The 20,312-nt window shown below is 42.1% G+C and overlaps 1 protein-coding gene across 1 annotated transcript in view; it reads left to right on the top strand.

The window, feature by feature from the left end:
- TACR3 (tachykinin receptor 3) overlaps positions 1-15,770 on the top strand; it is a 35,822-nt gene extending 20,052 nt beyond the window's left edge. The window contains exons 4-5 of the mRNA XM_028744790.2: positions 11,548-11,744; positions 15,055-15,770. Of these exons, the coding sequence (XP_028600623.2) occupies positions 11,548-11,744; positions 15,055-15,370 (513 nt within the window). The 3' untranslated portion in view covers positions 15,371-15,770. The remainder of the gene's footprint in view (positions 1-11,547; positions 11,745-15,054) is intronic.
- The last annotated feature ends 4,542 nt before the right edge of the window (positions 15,771-20,312 follow it).

The following is a 20,312-nucleotide window of genomic DNA, read 5'->3' as shown; positions in this document are numbered from 1 at the left end:
GCACCTAAAGCCCTTCACGGCCTAGGACCCTCATACCTACGGGACCGCCTCTCCCGGTGTGCCCCATGGAGAGCCTCAAGGTCTATAAATAGCAACACCCTAGTGTTCCCGGGCCCTACGGAAGATTAACCAGAGCCAGGGCCTTTTCAACACTGGCTCCGACCTGGTGGAACGCTCTGCCTCATGAGACCAGGGCCCTGCAGGATCTGATTTCTTTCCGCAGGGCCTGTAAGACAGAGTTGTTCCGCCTGGCCTTTGGCTTGGAGCCAATTTGATTCCCTCCCCCTCTTTCTTCTTTCTTTTTCCTTTTTCCTTTTTTCTTTTTCTCCTCCTGTGATGAGGCTGCATTTTAATATTTTAATGTTGTATTTTAACCTTGTTTTTAAGTTGTATTCATTCAACTTGTTTTTATTATTGCTTGTTAGCCGCCCTGAGCCCGGCCTTGGATGGGGAGGGTGGGGTATAAATTATTATTATTATTATTATTATTATTATTATTATTATTATTATTATGCCAGACTGAGATGGATTTAAGAACGAACTGAAGCACCACCTTAAGGCTTTTAAGAATCACTCCTTCCTTCAAGGAGGCATGAATCACCTCCAAGGTCCAAACACCCTACCCTGATCTCACTGATTTAGCCAGCCAGGGCAGGGAAGCAAACATGTGGAGGGCTTCATTGCTTGCTCCCCTGCTGCAGAAGTTCCACCAGAAAACAAGGAAGCTGGCACAAGTCATGTGATGACAGAGACAAGCTAAAAATGCAGACCAAGAGTTCTTTTCTACTCTAGTTGCCCCTACATAGTTGTAATGCCTGAAGAAGACTTGTAAAGTTCACTGGCTTGCCTTGAGCAAACCACTGGTTCAGATCATAGAGCCAAACCATGGTTCATCTCAAGCCGGTGGGTTCCCAGAGAGGATATTGTGGCTGCTTTGTTCCTCCTCTAGTTCTGCTTCTGCTATGCTACTCTGAAGAGAAGCCATAGTTTGGCTTAGCATGTCATCCAAATTCGGGCTCACAGTTTGTCTCCTCCAGAAAAACCACAAGCTGTAAATCCATGAACAAAGCTTTGGTTACCACTCATGGTTTGTGTGGAGCGAGACAACCCATAAACCCATATTCACCTGAGGCAGCAAAATCTCTTTTGGCTGGCTCCAGTGATCAGCAGTGCTGCCAACAATCTTCACATATGCTTGGGAGTATTTTCTGCACCTCTAGCTGAGCAGATTCTAGAATTCTGGATGCAATGGGTTTTTCCTCCTTTCAGTAGCCTAGCACTGGTGAAAGAGGAGACCCCAACGCAGGACTCGCATTTGCTCACAGATCTTTCTGTCCAGATCAGAGCTAGGATTTATAATAACCACCTGCCTCTCCATTTCTTGTTCCAAATATCTGGAAAGAAAGAGCATTTTTTCAGAAATCTCATCTATATTCTCACAGGCATCTCTAATTTGAATTAAGCCTGTTAACGTCAACTTTCCTGCCACTGCATACTATTTATTTAACCATCCCACTACTAAAGGCAATGGAACACATTTCCTTACACTCTGCTAACGGAATAGCAATTAATTCAATTTCCAGCTCTTAATTTAACATTAAAATTGGGAGGGCAAAAGGTCTGTTGATATCAAACTTGGTAATAAATGGATTTAATGCATAGCAATGCAGATATGCTCCCGCACCTTAACTTTCCCTGTGATTCATTCAAACCAAATGACTTCTCCCAAAGAACAGAGGCCTCTTCCAAATAAGTGTTGTTTTATGTGTCAAACAAGTTCTGTCTTTTCACTCTTTTTTTTAATGGGGTTCTCTTATCAATATTGACAATTGCTTCATGCAGCTCAGAACCAAACTAGAGGTGGCATCATTCATGCACTTAGCAATTGCATGGATTGACAGTGGGCAGAATATTAATTAGGCTGCGGGAGCTGAGTCTCAAGTATCCCTGCATCCATGTTATTTTCAAATAGAAAAAGATAGGTGCTTCTCTGCCATTAGCCTTTGCAAGCATCCAGTATTTCATTTTGGGCCATCAATTCCAGTTTCTGTGCAAAGTTTACTGCGGTTGTTAAAAGGCAACTACAAAGGACAAAGAAATAGTTTATTGCTGAGGTGCTCGGAAAACTTGATAGCATTGCAATTTTGTTGTAATCCTCTTGCGACCAGTGCCGGATTTACATATAAGCTAAACAAGCTGTAGCTTAGGGCCCCGCTCTCTTAGGGGCCCCCAAAAAATGTAAAGGGGGAAAAACTGGATGTACGTTTCCAAAATATAAGATAAAAAAAACAAATAAAATAAAACCTACCTACAGCAACAGTGTTTTGTGTTGTGTAGACTCCTGTGATGTCAGTAAAGGGCCCCGTCTGCTAGCCTGCTCCCTAAAATATCACTGGTTTGCTCATTTCTATATATAGGGTGCCTACATTCTGCATGTGCAAATGGCTTTAGATACCTATTAGGTCCATAAATTACCATATAGCCTATGTTCAACACAAAAAACAGCGACAATTTGTTGTTGACAAAGGACAGCTGGACATATAAAGGGCCTCATTACCTTCAGTAGCTTAGGGCCTCATCAAACCTCAGTCTGGCCCTGCTTGAAACCAAGACCTCTCTGATAAGGATAGCTCAATCAGTGTTGCAAGAGGGTTTGTGGTGGTTGCTCTTAGCTTTGCCCGTTATTATGCTAAGAACAGAGAATTCTGTTCTGTGACATAAGAACATAAAAAGAGCCTGCTGGATCAAACCAATGGCCTATTTAGTCCAGCATCCTGTTCTCACAGTGGCCAACCAGTTGCCTGTGGGAACCCTGCAAGCGGGACATGAGGGCAACATCAGTATCCCCACCTGTGATTTCCAGTAACTCCTATTCAGGTGCATATACTGCCTCTGACAATGGAGGCAGTGTTACGATATGGATGCAATGCGACCCCGAGCAGCAGGTGGCTTGAAAGCAAAACATAATGGGAATGTTGGAACTGTTCCGTGGGAACAGAGGGAGAGTCTATTTTCAGTGCAAAGCACCGGAATTAGCTCAGAGTGAAATATGACCTGTACAGGAGGAGGAGTTTTGTCTCTGTTCTGATGGAGTCTGAAGAGAGCAGATGTGTTTCTCTGTAACGCTGCAAAGACAGAAATAAAGGCATGTAAATACATTTCTGTCTATCTCTTTCCCCCTGCCTGGGAGGGGGGGGAAGAGTGGTGTGTTCTTCTCACGTTGAGGAGGATCGCCGATCGCGACCTAGCCTGCGTCTGCCGGGGAATGCAGACAGGGAGGTCACCAGGAGATCATGCCGGGTGCCTGGAGAGTGGCCAGTTTCTCCTGGTATGGCAGATTTCCTAACAGGCAGGACATAGCTGTCATGGCTAGTAACCACTGAAATACATTTCTCCATCTGTGCTCCTCTTCCACAAGAATGCCATGTCAGGGGTGTCAAACAATGTTCCCTAATGCAAACCATGCATCCCATCTATATTCCAGGCAAATGAAGAAGCCTCAGGTCTTCTTCAGGGATCTATGTAGCACAATGCCCTTACCAGGGCAAAGGGAACTGCTTGCCAATCGCTGGCATTGTGTCAGCTCCTCTTCCCCCACCACCTCATTCTCCTCAAATTAGAAACTGGATGTCATAGAGCTGGAAGGTGGGCGACATGGGTGCCTTGGCCTAATTTCATCTGAGGAGGAAGGGTGTCAGAGAGGAAGGGAGTGGCAGAAAGAGAGAGAAAGGGGGCATCCTTCTGGATCTGCCCTTTCTTGCCATGGGAATGACCTCCAAGGGAATGTGACAGTTGATAGAAAAGAAAGTTCCTCACCTCTGCCATGGTGCATGTCGAGTCTAGGGCCCCATCTGCACTAAACTTTTTAAACAATATCATGGCACTTTAAATGATCATGGCTTCACCCAAAGCACCTTTGTTAATTGGGCTGAGTTGATAGAGGACTCCCTGGGCTACAGTTCCCAGACTTCTCTGGGGGGAAGAGGAGGAGGAGGAGGAGGAGTTTGGTTTTGATATTATCACTACCCTAAGGAGTCTCAAAGCGGCTAACAGTCTCCTTTCCCTTCCTCCCCCACAACAAACACTCTGTGAGGTGAGTGGGGCTGAGAGACTTCAAAGAAGTGTGACAAGCCCAAGGTCACCCAGCAGCTGCATGTGGAGGAGCGGAGATGCGAACCCGGTTCATCACATTACGAGTCTAACGCTCTTAACCACACCACCACACTGGCTTGAGTGTTAAGAGGACTTGAGTGTTGAACTACTCCAGGAATTTTAGCTCCTCACAATTCTTGGCACCTTTAACACAGTTTCCAGGAAGGGTAAATATTGATGGAAAGGTGCACTCATTTATACACTTTTATAGATTTTCAAAGTGACACATCAGGTTGCTGGATAAAAATAAATAAATTATCTGCTGATTCTTTAGGATAAAGCAGAACTTGGGAGAAGCTGGTGAGAAACAGCCAGACTAATTGTCAAGTGCTTGATCATATTGATTGATTGAAGTCATATGCCTGCCAGCTCAATGCAAGGAACAACCTAACCCACTGGGAACGGAAGAAATGGAGTGGAGAAATGCAATTTGCCGTGAAAATTGCTGGATGATTTATGACAATATAATAATAATTTTGCCTGTGGTACTGGGTACTGTTTTTCAGTCCACTAATGATGCCATACTATAGACAAGTCAGCATTTCTGGAACATAAGACAGATAAAAGGTTGAAAATGGGACAGTAGCATCAGAGCTGAGCTTAGAACAAAGTCTGGAGTGGCTGTTTGTTACCTGGTGTGGTTGTGTGTCGTACTCTGCAGAAGGCAGACTTTTGAAGAGCTGTCCAGGTCTAATTTAAAGATAAAGAACCCAAAACCGGCAGCTAGACTGCAGACTGAACAGGCACATAGTCCACCTGATCCAAGTCTTCCCCACTTTGGAGTAACGATGGAGTGGAGTCTTTAGCAGAGGAGTCACCACTTCCTAAGCCCTGCTAGGCTTGTCCAAGTCAAGGTGCAGCGTGGGTAAAATCACCTAGCAATCTATTGGGAAGACCCCAGAGCCTGTGCTACTGAATGTATTTACAGATGATAATGCAGACTTGATAAATCCCTGCTTGGCTAATTTTGTAGCTGCACATATGACTATCGCCAGCTTTTGGAAGGACCTTAATGGAGCTGATTTAACAGCATTGTGTAAAAGGATTTGGCAGGTAGCCCTAGCAGAGAAACTTACATTACACTAAGAATAGCTAGAGGAAGTAAATGCAGAGAAATGTTTGCAGGAGACTGGTAGAAATTTATTGCTTATGCAAATATTTCAGACAACAAAAGGAGAGTCCCTAGGGTGTGTGCCAATATATGGATTTGTTAAATGTTTGTCTTCCTCTTGTTGTTTTTGTTACGCTTTACATTTATTCAAAAGTTTTCTTTACAAAGAAACATCTTCATATTTTTGTTTCTGAATTTGTTCAGTTGGTTAAGGTCCAGATTTTGTAATGTTCTTTCCTCTCTTTAATTTATTTTTCTTGGTTACATTTGTTACACAAATAAAAAATAATTAATGGTGTTTTTAAAAAATGAAAATGGGGTGGCTTTTCCATTTTTTATCTTCGTTTGATTTTCTTTTTCTTTTTCAAATTTTCTCCATCATTGATTCAGAAAATAGTTGTGCAGTGTCAGGGCTTGCATATCTTTTTTCCCCAGGGTGAGAAGGCATCTGGAAATGAGGAGCTTTGGATCCAGAAATCACAACCCTCCCCTGTTGCAATCCTGAAATGCCCCACTTTTGCGATTACCACCTACAGAGCAGCCAGGACAGTGCAACTGTCATGATCCCTGAATCCAGCAGCTATCTAGACACAGAGTCAGAGTTGACTGCTGGAAATCAGGAAACCACTGCACTCAAAGCTGTCAAACAGGAGCCCCCAGAATAAATTCCCAAGCCACCAGGGCCTCTGTGATGAGAGCCTGGACCCTATTGGGCACTTTCCCCTAAGCCTGAGGAACCAGATGCCTCCCACCAGCAGAAGGCTATGGATAGACATAGCATTCCTGTCTTCAGTACAGTGGGTTGGCGCTTTAAAGCTCTGATGTTCTCCATTAGCAGATAGAGTCTGGAGGAGATACCGTATTTTTCGCTCTATAAGACGCACCAGACCACAAGACGCACCTAGTTTTTGGAGGAGCAAAACAAGAAAAAAAATATTCTGAATCTCAGAAGCCAGAACAACAAGAGGGATCGCTGCACAGTGAAAGCAGCGATCCCTCATGCTGTTCTGGCTTCTGGGATAGCCTGCATTCGCTCCATAAGACGCACACACATTTCCCCTTACTTTTTATGAGGGGGAAAAGTGAGTCTTATAGAGCAAAAAATACGGTAGTCAGGAAGCAGTGATTTAAAGGCTCCCAGTCTGCTCTGGACAACAGTTGGAGCAAGTTGCTCACTTGGAGCTATCCATGGTCCTGAGCAGCCTTGCTGCTTTCCCTGTGCATTGGACAACAACAGACCTCTCTCACATACTTTGGAGGTCCTTAGGATTTCACCCTTAATTCAACATTTCCATATGTTTTTAGGTATAACAGAAGGCTCGTTCACGTGTTACTTTGAACATAAGCGCAATCTATCTCTATAGATGCACACAGATGCTGATTTGTAGAGCTCAGCTAACAGACACATAGGTAGGCAAATTATACCCTCATAGAACACCCCCAGTGTTGCATAGCTACGCACTTTCTTCCTTCTTTCATCCCAACCTCTTCTATGTTGCTGTCACCACACAAAGTTGGCTCTTGGAGATATTGCCACAGACATCTTTGCCTTCCCTTCTTCTTTTTGTTGTTGTTTAGTCATTTAGTTGTGTCCGACTCTTCGTGACCCCATGGACCAGAGCACACCAGGCACTCCTGTCTTCCACTGCCTCCCGCTGGTAGCTTCGAGAACACTATCCAACCATCTTGTCCTCTGCCGTCCCCTTCTCCTTGTGCCCTCCATCTTTCCCAACACCAGGGTCTTTTCCAGGGAGTCTTCTCTTCTCATGAGGTGGCCAAAGTATTGGATCCTCAGCTTCAGGATCTGTCCTTCCAGTGAGCACTCAGGGCTGATTTCCTTCAGAATGGATAGGTTTGATCTTCTTGCAGTCCATGGGACTCTCAAGAGTCTCCTCCAGCACCATAATTCAAAAGCATAAATTCTTCGGCGATCAGCCTTCTTTATGGTCCAGCTTTCACTTCCATACATTACCTGCATCATATTTCCTTTCAGTTACAATCCACCAACTACTGCAGCAATTGCATTTAGGTGCTATCCAATACCCACTGACCTGGAAGTAAGTCCCATAGATAGAATTGCATTCCTAGTAGTGCAAAAAAAAAAAAGGTGATGTGACATCATCATGTTGGAAGACCCCACTTTCCCCAAGGGGCAGGAAGGATGGGAAAACTCATAATGCAATCCCAAAATGTTTAATAATGCAAAACATGTGACCAAAGCAGAGAAGAGGAGCAAAGTGTGAGTGCTCAGTACTGAGGTCATGTTTCCTTCTTCTCTTTTATGACTAGCAGCCAGAATGGGGAACCTATGTCTCTCTAGATTTTGTTAGATTCCAGTCCCTTCAGACCCAGCCAACATGGTCAGGGATGATGAAAGAGGGAGTCTTGACAACATCTAGAGAGGTACATGTTTCCTATTCCATTTTAGCAGCTTCAATCTGAAATGGACTTCAGTGATAGGGAAAGAAGCCGTCCATGAACAAAAGCAAAATATTTTCTCTTTAAGTATATGCTGCCTACCCTTTACAAGGAAATGTTCTTGTGTTGGGAGAAAATGCAATAAATAAATGCACACTGTTAAAATGTAAGTGGTAGTTATTGCAGTAGGAGGAGAGCTGGACTACAATTTTCTATATTTATAGGGCTAAAGTAGCACTGAGGAAAAGCACTAGTTTTATTCCTCCCAGAGTGCAGTAATAAAGCACCTAGCATATTTGCAAAGCTTAAGCAGGGTTTGGCTTGTTTTCAAATTGGATGGGGGACTGTGTGTTGAGATTCCTGCCTTACTTAGACAAGTTGATCCTTGGGGTCCCTTCTAACTCTACAGTTCTATGATTCTATCATTCTAAGACGCAGTTTTCCAAATCCTCCAAATTCATAGCGGTGAAGCAATGATTTAGCATGTCTTCAAACTTCTTGTGCAGAAATAGATTAATCATTGCAATTGCAGGAGCAATCAAAACAATAGAAACTCTTTTCAGTCGTTCCACCCCTGACTGGAGTACTTTCAACACTTTTATTTATTTTACCATGTTTTGTAACCATAGAATCATTTAAAATGTTAAAATCTAGAAGTACTGTTTTCATCTTTGTACTGATGTTGTTTGACGTTGCTGCTTTTAGACTGTTTCATGCTGTTGCTGATTTTGTTTTGTTCTAATTTCATGGAGGTGCTTAAATTGCTTTAAACAATTTGTTGTTGTTACTGCTGCTGCTGTTATTGTTGTTGTTGTTATTATTATTTACTGCAAACTACCCAGAGAGCATGTGCTACTGAGCAGCATGTAAATATTACTGCTTAAGACGTGCAACTGCACTTCCAGATAAATATTTAAGGATGAATGTTGGCTGACACATAGTAAGCCCTCAAAACCAAACCTTTCCACTATAACTAATTTTTCATGTCTTCATTGATGGGAACAACTATTTTTTACCCTCCAGCCACCTTGGAGGTTGCTGAGCCAAAGCTCCCTGTTGCCCCACCCCCAAAATTGCCTACTGCCAATTTATTTTGACATAAATAATACTCATCCGTATCTCTCTTTCCCTCCTGCTGTTGAAAATTGGGTGGAGTATGTGTTGATGGCATCACAGAGGGTGGACAGATTTGGCCCAGTGGCCTTCAGACTACAATTCCCATCAATCTGACCACTGGTCTTGCTAGCTAGGGATGGTGGGAGTTGTAGTCCAAAAACAGCCGGAGACCCAAGGTTGGGAAACACTGCTTTAGATGGTCAAAAAGAATGTGAAAATTAATGAATGCATGGAGTTATCTAAATAAATGCAGTATTAATTCTTGGATCACTAGCACTACCAATTCAATGGTGGGAGCGGGGAGTATCTTTGTTTTGTCAGTTCTGCATGTAACAGAAGCAGATCTCTGAGTCTGCAGTGACACAGGATGGGCAGGTCACAACACTGGGGAAAGCATTCAGTTAACAGTTATAAGAAGGCTTCCATCATTCACAAGCTGCCAGAAGACATGACCCACGGGAACAACATGACATGAACAAACCCACTTTTGAAGTTGTATGTCATGGCATTGTGGCTTCTTTGCTTTCAGGCATCATCCAAGCATAAACAGAGAGAAACGGGGGCAGCAAAAAAATTAACACTGAAATAGGAAGCTGCCTTATACCAAATCAAAAGGTTGGTCTATTTAACTCAGTATTGTCTACACTGACTGGCAGCATCTTTCTGGGGTTCCACATAAAGCACAACCCCAGTCTTACCTGGATATGATGTGGATTGAGCCTGGAACATTCCGCCACAAGGCAGATCCTCTTACCATGGAGCTACAGTCATAACTATGCCAAAGGCAAAAAGGATGCCCATTGCTAAATCTCTGCATTCACCTCTTCTACACCTCTCTAAGCTTGCAGGGGAGGTGGGTGCCCTTGAAGTCATCCCAGCACATCTTATTTTAGTGTCCTTTCTGACAACCATCTTTTTAAAAAAGAGTCTTGTGGGTTTCTCCTCATTTAAAGAGTATTTAATCTTTCCTTCTTGTTTAATGCATAACCTAGACCATGGGTAGGCAAACTAAAGCCCGGGGGCTGGATCCAGCCCAATCGCCTTCTAAATCCAGACCGCAGATGGTCCGAGAATCAGTGTGTTTTCACATGAGCAGAATGTGTGCTTTTATTTAAAATGCAGCTCTGGGTTATTTGTGGAGCATAGGAATTTGTTCTCCCCCCCAAAAAAAACCATATAGTCTGGCCCCCCACAAGGTCTGAGGGACAGTGGACGGGCCCCCTGCTGAAAAAGTTTGCTGACCCCTGACCTGGACTTTTTCTTTCTGTTCTATCCTTTGTGCTCCACTGAGAACCTCTGGTCAAGGAATTCCATATTCTGTTTATGGTTATTACTTTTGAAGTAGAGGGAAATGAATGAAGTTAAGTGTTCCTTATCTGACCATTCTCAAGAGGGTCCACTTCATCGCTTCATGTGTCACGTCCTCTGTTTTATCCGTTCATACAGTCGCTGGCTTTTTGACCTGCTGACCCCCAAAGTGGCTAGACAACACACTTAAAACTAAAAACTAAAACTAAACCACACACAATAGCACAATAAAGATCAAGTAATGGAGAAGTGGGAGGTGGTATTCATTATGTGTTTGTGGTCTGTGAATCATAAAAGAGATCTAGCTAGCCATTCAGCAAGCCCAAATGCAGATACAGTGGTGCCTCGCAAGACGAAATTAATCCGTTCTGCGAGTCTCTTCATCTTGCGGTTTTTTCGTCTTGCAAAGCACCGCTATTAGCAGCTTAGCGGCTTAGCGGCTATTAACGGCTTAGCGGCTTAGCAGCTATTAATGGCTTAGTGGCTTTAAGAAAAAGGAAACAAACTCGCAAGAACTCACAAGACGTTTCGTCTTGCGAAGCAAGCCCATAGGGAAATTCGTCTTGCGGAACGACTCAAAAAATGGGAAACCCTTTCGTCTAGCGAGTTTTTCGTCTTGCGAGGCATTCGTCTTGTGGGGCACCACTGTAGCTGCTTTTTCTTAAATCACAGAGGTCACTAAATCAAGCGCCTTGAGATTCAGATGTAAATTCTGTGTGGGCAATTCCCTTCTCAAAAAACAATGTTTGCCCCCCCCAGGGAGAAAGTGCCCTGCAGAAAAACAGCTGCTCACATTAAGCCTTGCAGGGACAGTAACTTGATGAAAACTAATTCAGTCTCTATCCTTTGGCCTGGTTCCCTACTGGAATGCTTTGTGCTGCCTGGGGGGGGGGGATATTGGCACATGTTTGTCCCTGCTTAATACTCTGCTTTGCCTCTTCCCATTATCATCCATATGTCCAGAATGTTGATAGATTTATCTTAGATTCTAACAGCTGCAAATGGGCAACATTAATAATCTGGTGTTGCACAGAATAAAAGACGTTCAGGAGCTATTATGTCAAAGAGATTATTACCCTGTGGTTTCTGCCTATTTCCTACATGGAAGCTTCTGATCAAATTCCAGTTTAGTACAGGTGCCTATCTCTCTACCTATCTCTCTCTGAATATGATGCACATGTCATATAATAAGACATATATGCTATCATTTGTGTGCTTGTTATCCCACAAACGTGATATACTATGGGCAAACCAGTCAGATGGGCAGGATTATTATTATTATTATTATTAGTGAGTTTCTTTATTTGTTTCAGTGTTCTTGTATCGTGTGTGTGTGTGTGTGTGTGTTCCCTGTATTTTAGTGCTATTCAAAAAATAAAATTCCATGATTAAAAGACATTCATGTCCACACATTTTCCCAAAACTCCTCTCCTTTTCTGCAGGTGGTTAAAATGATGATTGTTGTCGTCCTGACATTTGCAGTCTGCTGGTTGCCGTACCACATTTATTTTATAGCTACTGGCATCTATGAGAACTTGGGCCGCTGGAAATACATTCAGCAAGTCTACTTAGCCACCTTCTGGCTTGCTATGAGCTCCACCATGTACAACCCGATCATCTACTGCTGCCTCAATAAAAGGTAAGAATGCTTCAGAATTCCGTAAGGCATTTGTGGCTGTAGTTTAGGAATAACCTGTCAGATGATTATGGGCATTTTCGTTTTGCTTATTCACATTTTGCTTGATATCCTCCTACTTTCCCTTGAATCTTGCGGTATTTTATATTTCAAGCAGAAGACTCCTTCAAACAGAGGGCAGGCCTCTGCAAAGCAGAACACATGACCACCTTCTTTCTGCCTGATACAGTACATTCTAGGGAAGAGATGCCATTGGAGCCCACTGAATGATAAAGTGGCTTTGAATTTGCTAGACAGAATCCGATTCATGCTGTTTCACAGTATCACCACTTCCCTTCTATCTACATAATGAGTAGGAACTGCGTGCCTATTTCATTGAACTCAGTTGGAATCTAGACATATATAAAAACTGTTCTGAAAATGCTTTCTTAAAGCATTTTTTAAAATACATTGAATTTTCCATAAGGCTCACCATTGCCATCTAGCGTCAGGGAGGGCGGGGTATAAATAAAAATTATTATTATTATTATTATTATTATTATTATTATTATTATTATATTGCACTTAAAGCACACTTTTTAAAAAAATGATATTTATTAGAGGTTTAATAGTTACAGAAAAAAGAAGAAAGAAACAATAAAAAGTTAAACAAAACAATACCTTACAATACATCAGAAATAAAAACAAAAACAAAAAACAATACAGCAAAACAACAAGAAAAACAAAAACATTTAAAAACACATCCAATATTTCCGTATCTTTACCTTTCATTTACTTGTTTCATCGACCTCCTCACACCTCCCTTTTTTGTATTCTAGTTCAATTAGCTATTTCAGCAAATCCTTTCCATCTTTCTCAATTTTTGTTCTATAATTTATCTTAACACAATCTAACCTTAAATTTTCCACTTTGGCCCATTAACAATCTATTTTTACTTAATTCTTTATAACATTTCTGCTAAAGCCATATAACTTCATTCCAGCATCCTTCTAACATTCATTAATTTTGCAATATTTCTGTAAATATACTTTGAATTTTTTCCAATCTTCTGCACTTAAAGCACACTTAAAACATTTTATTTGCAGCTGTATAGCTGAATCCTCAGACACGGAGTGGCATTGCCATCTTTTGGGGGGGAACCTGCACATTTGACACTTGGAAATTCAGCAGATGAAGGTTTGCTCAACATGACACCTGAAACGCTATCTATCCACTGCAGTGCAGCAGGGAGAGATGGGTATTAACTTGGGGAATCAAAATTCAAATTCGTCTTCTGCTGTGAAATGTATCTTCTACTCTGATCTACTTCATAGGCTTACGAAGCTGAAATGCTCCTCTGAGATAGAATATAGAAATGTTACAAACAAATGCTAGGAAACAGTTCACCGGTTGACTTCCTGCCCACCATGGGTTTTTAATGGCACGGGAGCACATTTTGCTTTCGTGATACTGTTAAATGCCAACCAGGAACAGATTGAATTATTTTTTTAATTAGCAACCCTTCATGACTGAGCCTGATTACACCTTCAAGACTAACAGATTTACAAGCATATGCCACAATAATCTGTTCATCAATATGGTGCTACAAGACTCCGCCTTGTGTTTACTGTAGCAGGCTGACACGGCTTCCCTCACCCATGCCATATTATGCAAGAGGCAATGGATTGCAAGATGTGTAGATGTTGGGCTTGGAACACAAAATGAAGTAGCAGAAAACATCGTTTACTTTCTGCTCCCTTCAGGCTGAAATGTGAACTATGCTTTTCAATTCATCTGTTAGGCACTGGTCTGCTTTTTCATTCTCATCTGACTTTGATTCACCTGCTTTAACTCAAACAAAGCATTTTGCCTCTGGTGGCTATAGGAACACTTGCTTAATAATAATAATAATAATAATAATAATAATAATAATAATAATAATAATAATAATTTATTATTTGTACCCCCACCCATCTGTACCCCACTCTGGGCGGCTTCCACAGAAACAAAAAATACACTAAAATATCACACATTAAAAACTTCCCTGATGTCTTCTGAATGTGAGGTAGCTAAACTACATTTCTCACCTTGTTTCAGTCTCAAAACATATGAACGGCATTATTAATACAGAAAACAATGCATCTGTCCCTGTCCAGAGCTTCTGTTATTGCCTACATCTGTAAACATAGAATCAAACATACACAGTCCTTTGGCTTTTATCAGCAAGTCTTTACAAATCCAGATAACTAACCTAAGCCTTTATTGCAGGGGAGAAGCTAACCTGATTGTAGCTGGACTTCATGCAAAAATCACAGGGTGGTTTACAATATAAAAACACCAAAATTCATACCATAATAACAAACAAAAACAATACCTCCGTTTAAAAGGCTATAGATTGTTTAATTAGCCAAAGGCCTGGAAGAAAAAGAATGTTTTTGCCTTGCACTTAAAGATATGTAATGAAGACACCAGGCGAGTTTTCTGTGGATGAGCATTCCACAAGTGAAGAGCCACCACAAAAAAGGCCTGTCCTTGTTTTGCCACTTTCTAGACCTCCTGTGGAGGAGGCACACGAAACAGACACCTGGAGCCCTGGCATGCATCCAAAAGAAATTGAATTTATTAAAGCTTATTGCAATTTTATACCAGGAAACAGGCAATTGAATAATCGAGTTAAAAGCTTAAAGCTAAGAAACTCAATTGGTGAGCTTCACAGAATTGTTTCTTGAAGACTTTTCTGTGGTGACAGACTAATCAAAAACAGTTGACCAGTGGAGGTGACCTGCCCGCCAGGGATCCCATGCTCTCCTGTCCAGCACAAGGGCAGGAGACCAAGTCCAAGAGATCACACGTACCTCATATTTATATGGTTGTTAAGACACTGGGGTTCCTTAAAAGCTAATGACAGACACTTCAGTATCTAATTGGTTCACCTAATTTGCCTCTTTTCCCTTAGTTTTTCCCTCTGGCACTCTAGATGTCTTGCACAAGTACACCCCAGATGTCCTCCACATGTCCTGTTCATTTCTCAAACATGCTAACAGGTCCCTAGATGTTTAACTCCCATTGATGAGTGTGCACACATCCATGTGAAGAGTGCCTCCTCAGTTAAACACTTCCTTATTCCCTGATATGTCCCTTTGTGCTGCTTGTTCCCCTTTCTCCATTCCCCCTTCGTCCCACAAGCCTGATTACATTTTCTGCCATAGTAATTGTACTACATGTTGAAACACCTCTCCCCACCATTTTAGGCGCCTAAGCTTGCAACATTATGCTGTTTGATATCTCCTGCAGTGCAAATACATTGCGAGTGACTGGGTTTCTTTGCTTTCAGGTTCAGAGCTGGTTTCAAGAGAGCTTTCCAGTGGTGTCCTTTCATCGAAGTATCTAGTTACGATGAACTGGAACTCAAGACAACCAGGTTCCACCCTACCAGGCAAAGTAGCCTTTACACAGTTTCCAGAATGGAATCCAGCATGTCGGTGGTATTTGACCCCAGCGATGGAGAAACCACCAAGTCTAGCCGCAAGAAAAGAGCTCCTTCACAGGAACCCAGCTTCAATGGTTGCTCACACAGGAGCTCCAAAGCCATGTCAACAGCATCGAGTTACATCAACTCCCCATATACATCGGTGGACGAGTACTCCTAAAGTCTTAGGTGGATGTGGGAGAAAGGAGTATTGCTCATAGGACAATGCTTAGAACAGGCATGGCCAAACTTGGCCCTCCAGATGTTTTGGGACTACAACTCCCATCATCCCTAGCTAACAGGACCAGTGGTCAGGGATGATGGGAATTGTAGTCCCAAAACATCTGGAGGGCCAAGTTTGGCCATGCCTGCCTTAGAACGAAACATCAAAATTTCTGGAAGGCAACTAAGCTACAGATCCCGAGCACTGATTGCATGTGTGTGTGCATAAATATGTTGTCATCATAAGCCTTCTTGAGCTCAACTTGTCTCTGTGCTTTGGAAAATACAATACTGACATGATACCTGTTTACATCAGTCTAATGGCACGGTGCCATATTGTAAAATGGAATGTTTGGTTTTTTTAAAAAATGGGCTGAATCTGGAGCAAATTGGATTCCACTGAAATCCATGTGAGACGTTAGGCATAGCTAACTTAAATCCCATTGATTTCAATGAGAGCTGAAAGCGCGACTACCTTGTTCTGGTTCCAGTCCAGTGCATCTGGTTCCAATCTGCGTGATGTGCAGAAATTTTATTGGCAATTAAGGCAACAGGTGGCTGTTCTCTAACTTGCTGACTTGTAAACGCTACCATTTACAATGGCACAAAACCTCTACCAGCATTTGGGTCAGTTTTACTATTCAATTTGATGGACAAGAACTTTAAAAAAGAAATGGTTAAAATTATTCGAGAAGCAGATTTTGCTAATCTTCCACCTAGCATTGTTGGATGGATCTAGACTTCACTATGTAGCTGGGAGACAGCTAACCTTTCAAGAGAAGGGCTTCTGTATAGGGCTAGCAGGTTCCTACCTCATCACCTACTCCCTACTTCAGAGAATGACGTTGATGCCAATGCTGTTTAATTTTATTTCTATGCCACCATTCCTCTTGACAGAGTGGGGAACAGCATAAGAAGTCCAGCAACTGTACGGTGTAATTTAAAACAAAAAGCACAACTAAAATAATGATATCCTACATCAGTCCCATTTGCTACATCGGAAGGGAGAAAGGGTGGAAGGACGGACTGAGCTTCATTTCATACAGAAGTCAGAGGCTTATACGTGCACATTTAGATATGCATATCTCTCTAACCAGACAAGCAAGATAACTTATCACAGTTCAGGGACACATTCCAGCTGGGCAAAAGCATTATTTATTTATTTATTTATTTATTTATTTATATAATTATATGCCACTGTATAATAATAATAATAATAATAATAATAATAATAATAGTAATAATAATTTTATTTATACCCTGCCCTCCCCAGCCGAAGCCGGGCTCAGAGCGGCTAACAACAGTAAAATAATACAACATTAGAAAATCATTTCATGATAAAATCAGTTCAAATCAAATTAATGGCAACCTTTGAGCTAGAGTTCTGTGAGGATTGCCAAAGGAGGGGGTCAGGCTGTGCCCTGGCCAAAGGCCTGGTGGAACAGCTCTGTCTTGCAGGCCCTGTGGAAAGATGTCATAAGGATATATCACAGTGGTTTAAAGGTAAAGCGACCCCTGACCATTAGGTCCAGTCGTGGCTGATTCTGGGGTTGCGGCGCTCATCTCGCTTTACTGGCCAAGGGAGCCGGTGTACGGCTTCCGGGTCATGTGGCCAGCAGTACTAAGCCACTTCTGGCAAGCCAGAGCAGTGCATGGAAACGCCGTTTACCTTCCCACCGGAGCAGTACCTATTTATCTATTTGCACTTCGACGTGCTTTTGAACTGCTAGGTTGGCAGGAGCAGGGACCGAGCAATGGTTTTACAACAATATAAAAACATAAATCCAAACAATAAAACCATTAAAAGTGAACCTTTTCATTAAGTTTTCAGTTTCATTAAGTTTTCTTTTAAACAACACTTATATCCATTGACTTCCCACCCACCCTTCCATGGTGTTTTTTTCTTACCATAGAAAGCTGCTGTAGCAAAACCTCCAAGGGTCCCTATTTTCCAGAGATGTCCCTGATTTAGAGAAGCCGCCCCGGTTTCTGGTTTGATCCCGAAATGTCCCACTTTCCCTTAGGGTGTCCCTATTTTCATTGGAGGAATGTTGAAGGGTATGGAGTTGCCTGACCCCTGAGCCATCTGAAGGCAATCCATATAGGGAAGGTTTTTTTTAATGTTTAATGTTTTATTATGTTATGTTGGAATTTGCCCAGAATAGCTGGGGCAACCCAGTATAATGTGTGGGGCATAAATAGTAAAATTATCATTATGGAATGGGACGTCCCTATTTTCATCAGAGAAATGTTCGAGGGTATGCTATATTACTTAATCTTCCCCATTATATACATTAAGTGGGGGATGCACTCTTAATTGCCTGCAAAGGCCCTGTGGAACAGAAGAGTATTCATCAGGTGTTTAAAAGTTGGCGCAGAAGGCACCTGCCAAAGGAGGGGGCAGGGCAGGGCTGCTGAGGGACGTGGCCTAAAAGGGGTGTGTGGCCAGGGGAGCTTTCATGGCCTAGTGAGTCCTGAAGGCCAAGCAGAGATGGCTCTAGGGCCACATTAACTCCTGGGTTTTCCCACCTCTGAATTACATTGGCTGGCAGTAGCTCTCCAGGACTTTCTTGGAGTTATTGTAAATTGAAGAGGCAAGGTTCTGTATGCAAATAATGTGTTGTATGACAGCTAAGAGTGGCTGGGAAAACCCAGCCAGATGGGTGGGCTATAAATAATAAGTTGTTGTTGTTGTTGTTGTTGTTGTTGTTGTTGTTGATTAAGTTTTGACCCTTGCTGAAAAAATCCAGGATTTATCGGTCAGTAAATTCATAGCCCCATCCAAGCCAGGATGACGCAAGAAAATGAATAATTTACCTCAATTCCATACCTCATAATTTAATGTCACAGAAACCTTCTTCCAAGAGTTTTCGTACCGGAGATAAATGATTACCCAAATGCTCAGGGTGATTTTGAGATTGTATAACATGTGACGTGTAAGTGGACAATTGCTAAGGAAATGAAACGCAGTCATAGTTGACCTCAAAGGAGGAACCTTCTCAAAATGAGGGGACTGGTGAAATGGAAGTTGAATATTGAGTCATGCTGCCTTGCCTGCAGATGCTATTGTTCCACCTGGTCTATACAATTTCTGGTTGATGGAGGAAGCTTGTCTCCAGAGTTCAATGCAGGGGTTTTTAGATGGAAAAAAATAATATTCATCTGGTATCCTTTTGTTTAACAATTATTTCACCTTTCTACTGTTATTGCAACCTAGCTCCCTGGAGAGCCAATCAATAGGTTTTCTGGATCCTCAAGACCTGGCAAAAAGGCCAAGCATAGAGAATCAACCACAGGACTGTACAAAATCAAGAAAGAGTCCTTCATTTCAGCCCAGCTCATCTTTGGTTCACTCCTGAACAGAACATGGAGGTTGACGGAAAAGGTCCCATAATAGTGCTCAGTGCCCAAGGAACACTACATTAGAAGGAACTGTGAAGATTGTACAAAAAATGGAATGTACAGTACATTGCAAGGACATTTTTTTCCTCCACTCAGTTCAAACCAGCTTTGTCTGTACAGGTTTAATATTGTAATATTTTGTAAAGTATATGTCTTTACAAATGTGCAATGGCACGTGATCAAATGTAAAAAAAAGTAGAGAGAGAAAACGAAACCTGTGTTTGGAAATATTTTCTTGCTGCTGAAATATTATAGAATCAACACCTTGTGTTTCTGCTGCATGCTGAAATTTCTTAGAAGAATGTCCCTGCTTTGCTTTGGAGAGATCTGTAATGCCAGATGTCATGGTAACCATGAAAGTCACTTACCAAGTTACCAGTGTTTTCCTGTCCAGGCGCTAATTGTTACAGAGATGCACAGTTAAGATGGGGAGGACCTTGGGACACCATTCAGCCAATGTTAAGGACATGTTAGGTCCCACTGGCATGTTTAAGACTCTGCTCTAGAAATCATTGGGAAGTTAAATGGCATTACTTTACCTGGATTCATTGCCATGATTAATTGAAGTGCCTACAATATATGAAACGCTGTGTGGGAATGAAATGAATTCATCCCTGCTCATAAGCTCACACTCTTAAAAAAAAGGTGAAATAAAAGTGGAAAAGGAAAAGATTGTTACTAGGTATGCAAGGGCAAAGTGTGAAGCTTGGAGGTAGAAGCTCTGATTTCTACCAATGCTGCCCTTCTCTGAAGCCTCCTGGCGTCAAATCCCATGTGATTCTGAAAGGCTCCCTGACCAGAACAGGGAAGCAGGGGCAGATAGATAGATGTTGTTGTTTAGTCGTTTAGTCATGTCCGACTCTTCGTGACCCCATGGACCAGAGCAAGCCAGGCACTCCTGTCTTCCACTACCTCCCGCAGTTTGGTCAAACTCATTCTGGTAGCTTCGAGAACACTATCCAACCATCTCGTCCTCTGTCATCCCCTTTGCCTTGTGCCCTCCATCTTTCCCAACATCAGGGTCTTTTCCAGGGAGTCTTCTCTTCTCATGAGGTGGCCCAAGTATTGGAGCCTCAGCTTCAGGATCTGTCCTTCCAGTGAGCACTCGGGGCTGATTTCCTTAAGAATGGATAGGTTTGATCTTCTTGCAGTCCATGGGACTCTCAAGAGTCTCCTCCAGCACCATAATTGAAAAGCATCAATTCTTCGGCGATCAGCCTTCTTTATGATCCAGCTCTCACTTCCATAGATAGATAGATAAACTTTATTCACATTAGCCAACAGCCATAGCAACATAAAACAAGCAATATATACAAATAAAATATATACAAATAAAAAAGACAGCAATGGGTAAAAAGAGCGATCAAATGACCAAGGCAGGGGCAGATAGCAGACACCTTTTGTGACTTCAGCTTACAGAAATGGAAATGGAAAAGTTAAAAACCAGAACATAATCATCACACAAATGGTAATAGTATCAAGTTAGTCAACAATGAATA

Source organism: Podarcis muralis, chromosome 9 (assembly GCF_964188315.1).
Source record: "Podarcis muralis chromosome 9, rPodMur119.hap1.1, whole genome shotgun sequence".
NCBI lineage: Eukaryota > Metazoa > Chordata > Lepidosauria > Squamata > Lacertidae > Podarcis > Podarcis muralis.
Note: the sequence above shows the minus strand (reverse complement) of the source record. Positions and strands in the feature narration are given on the sequence as shown.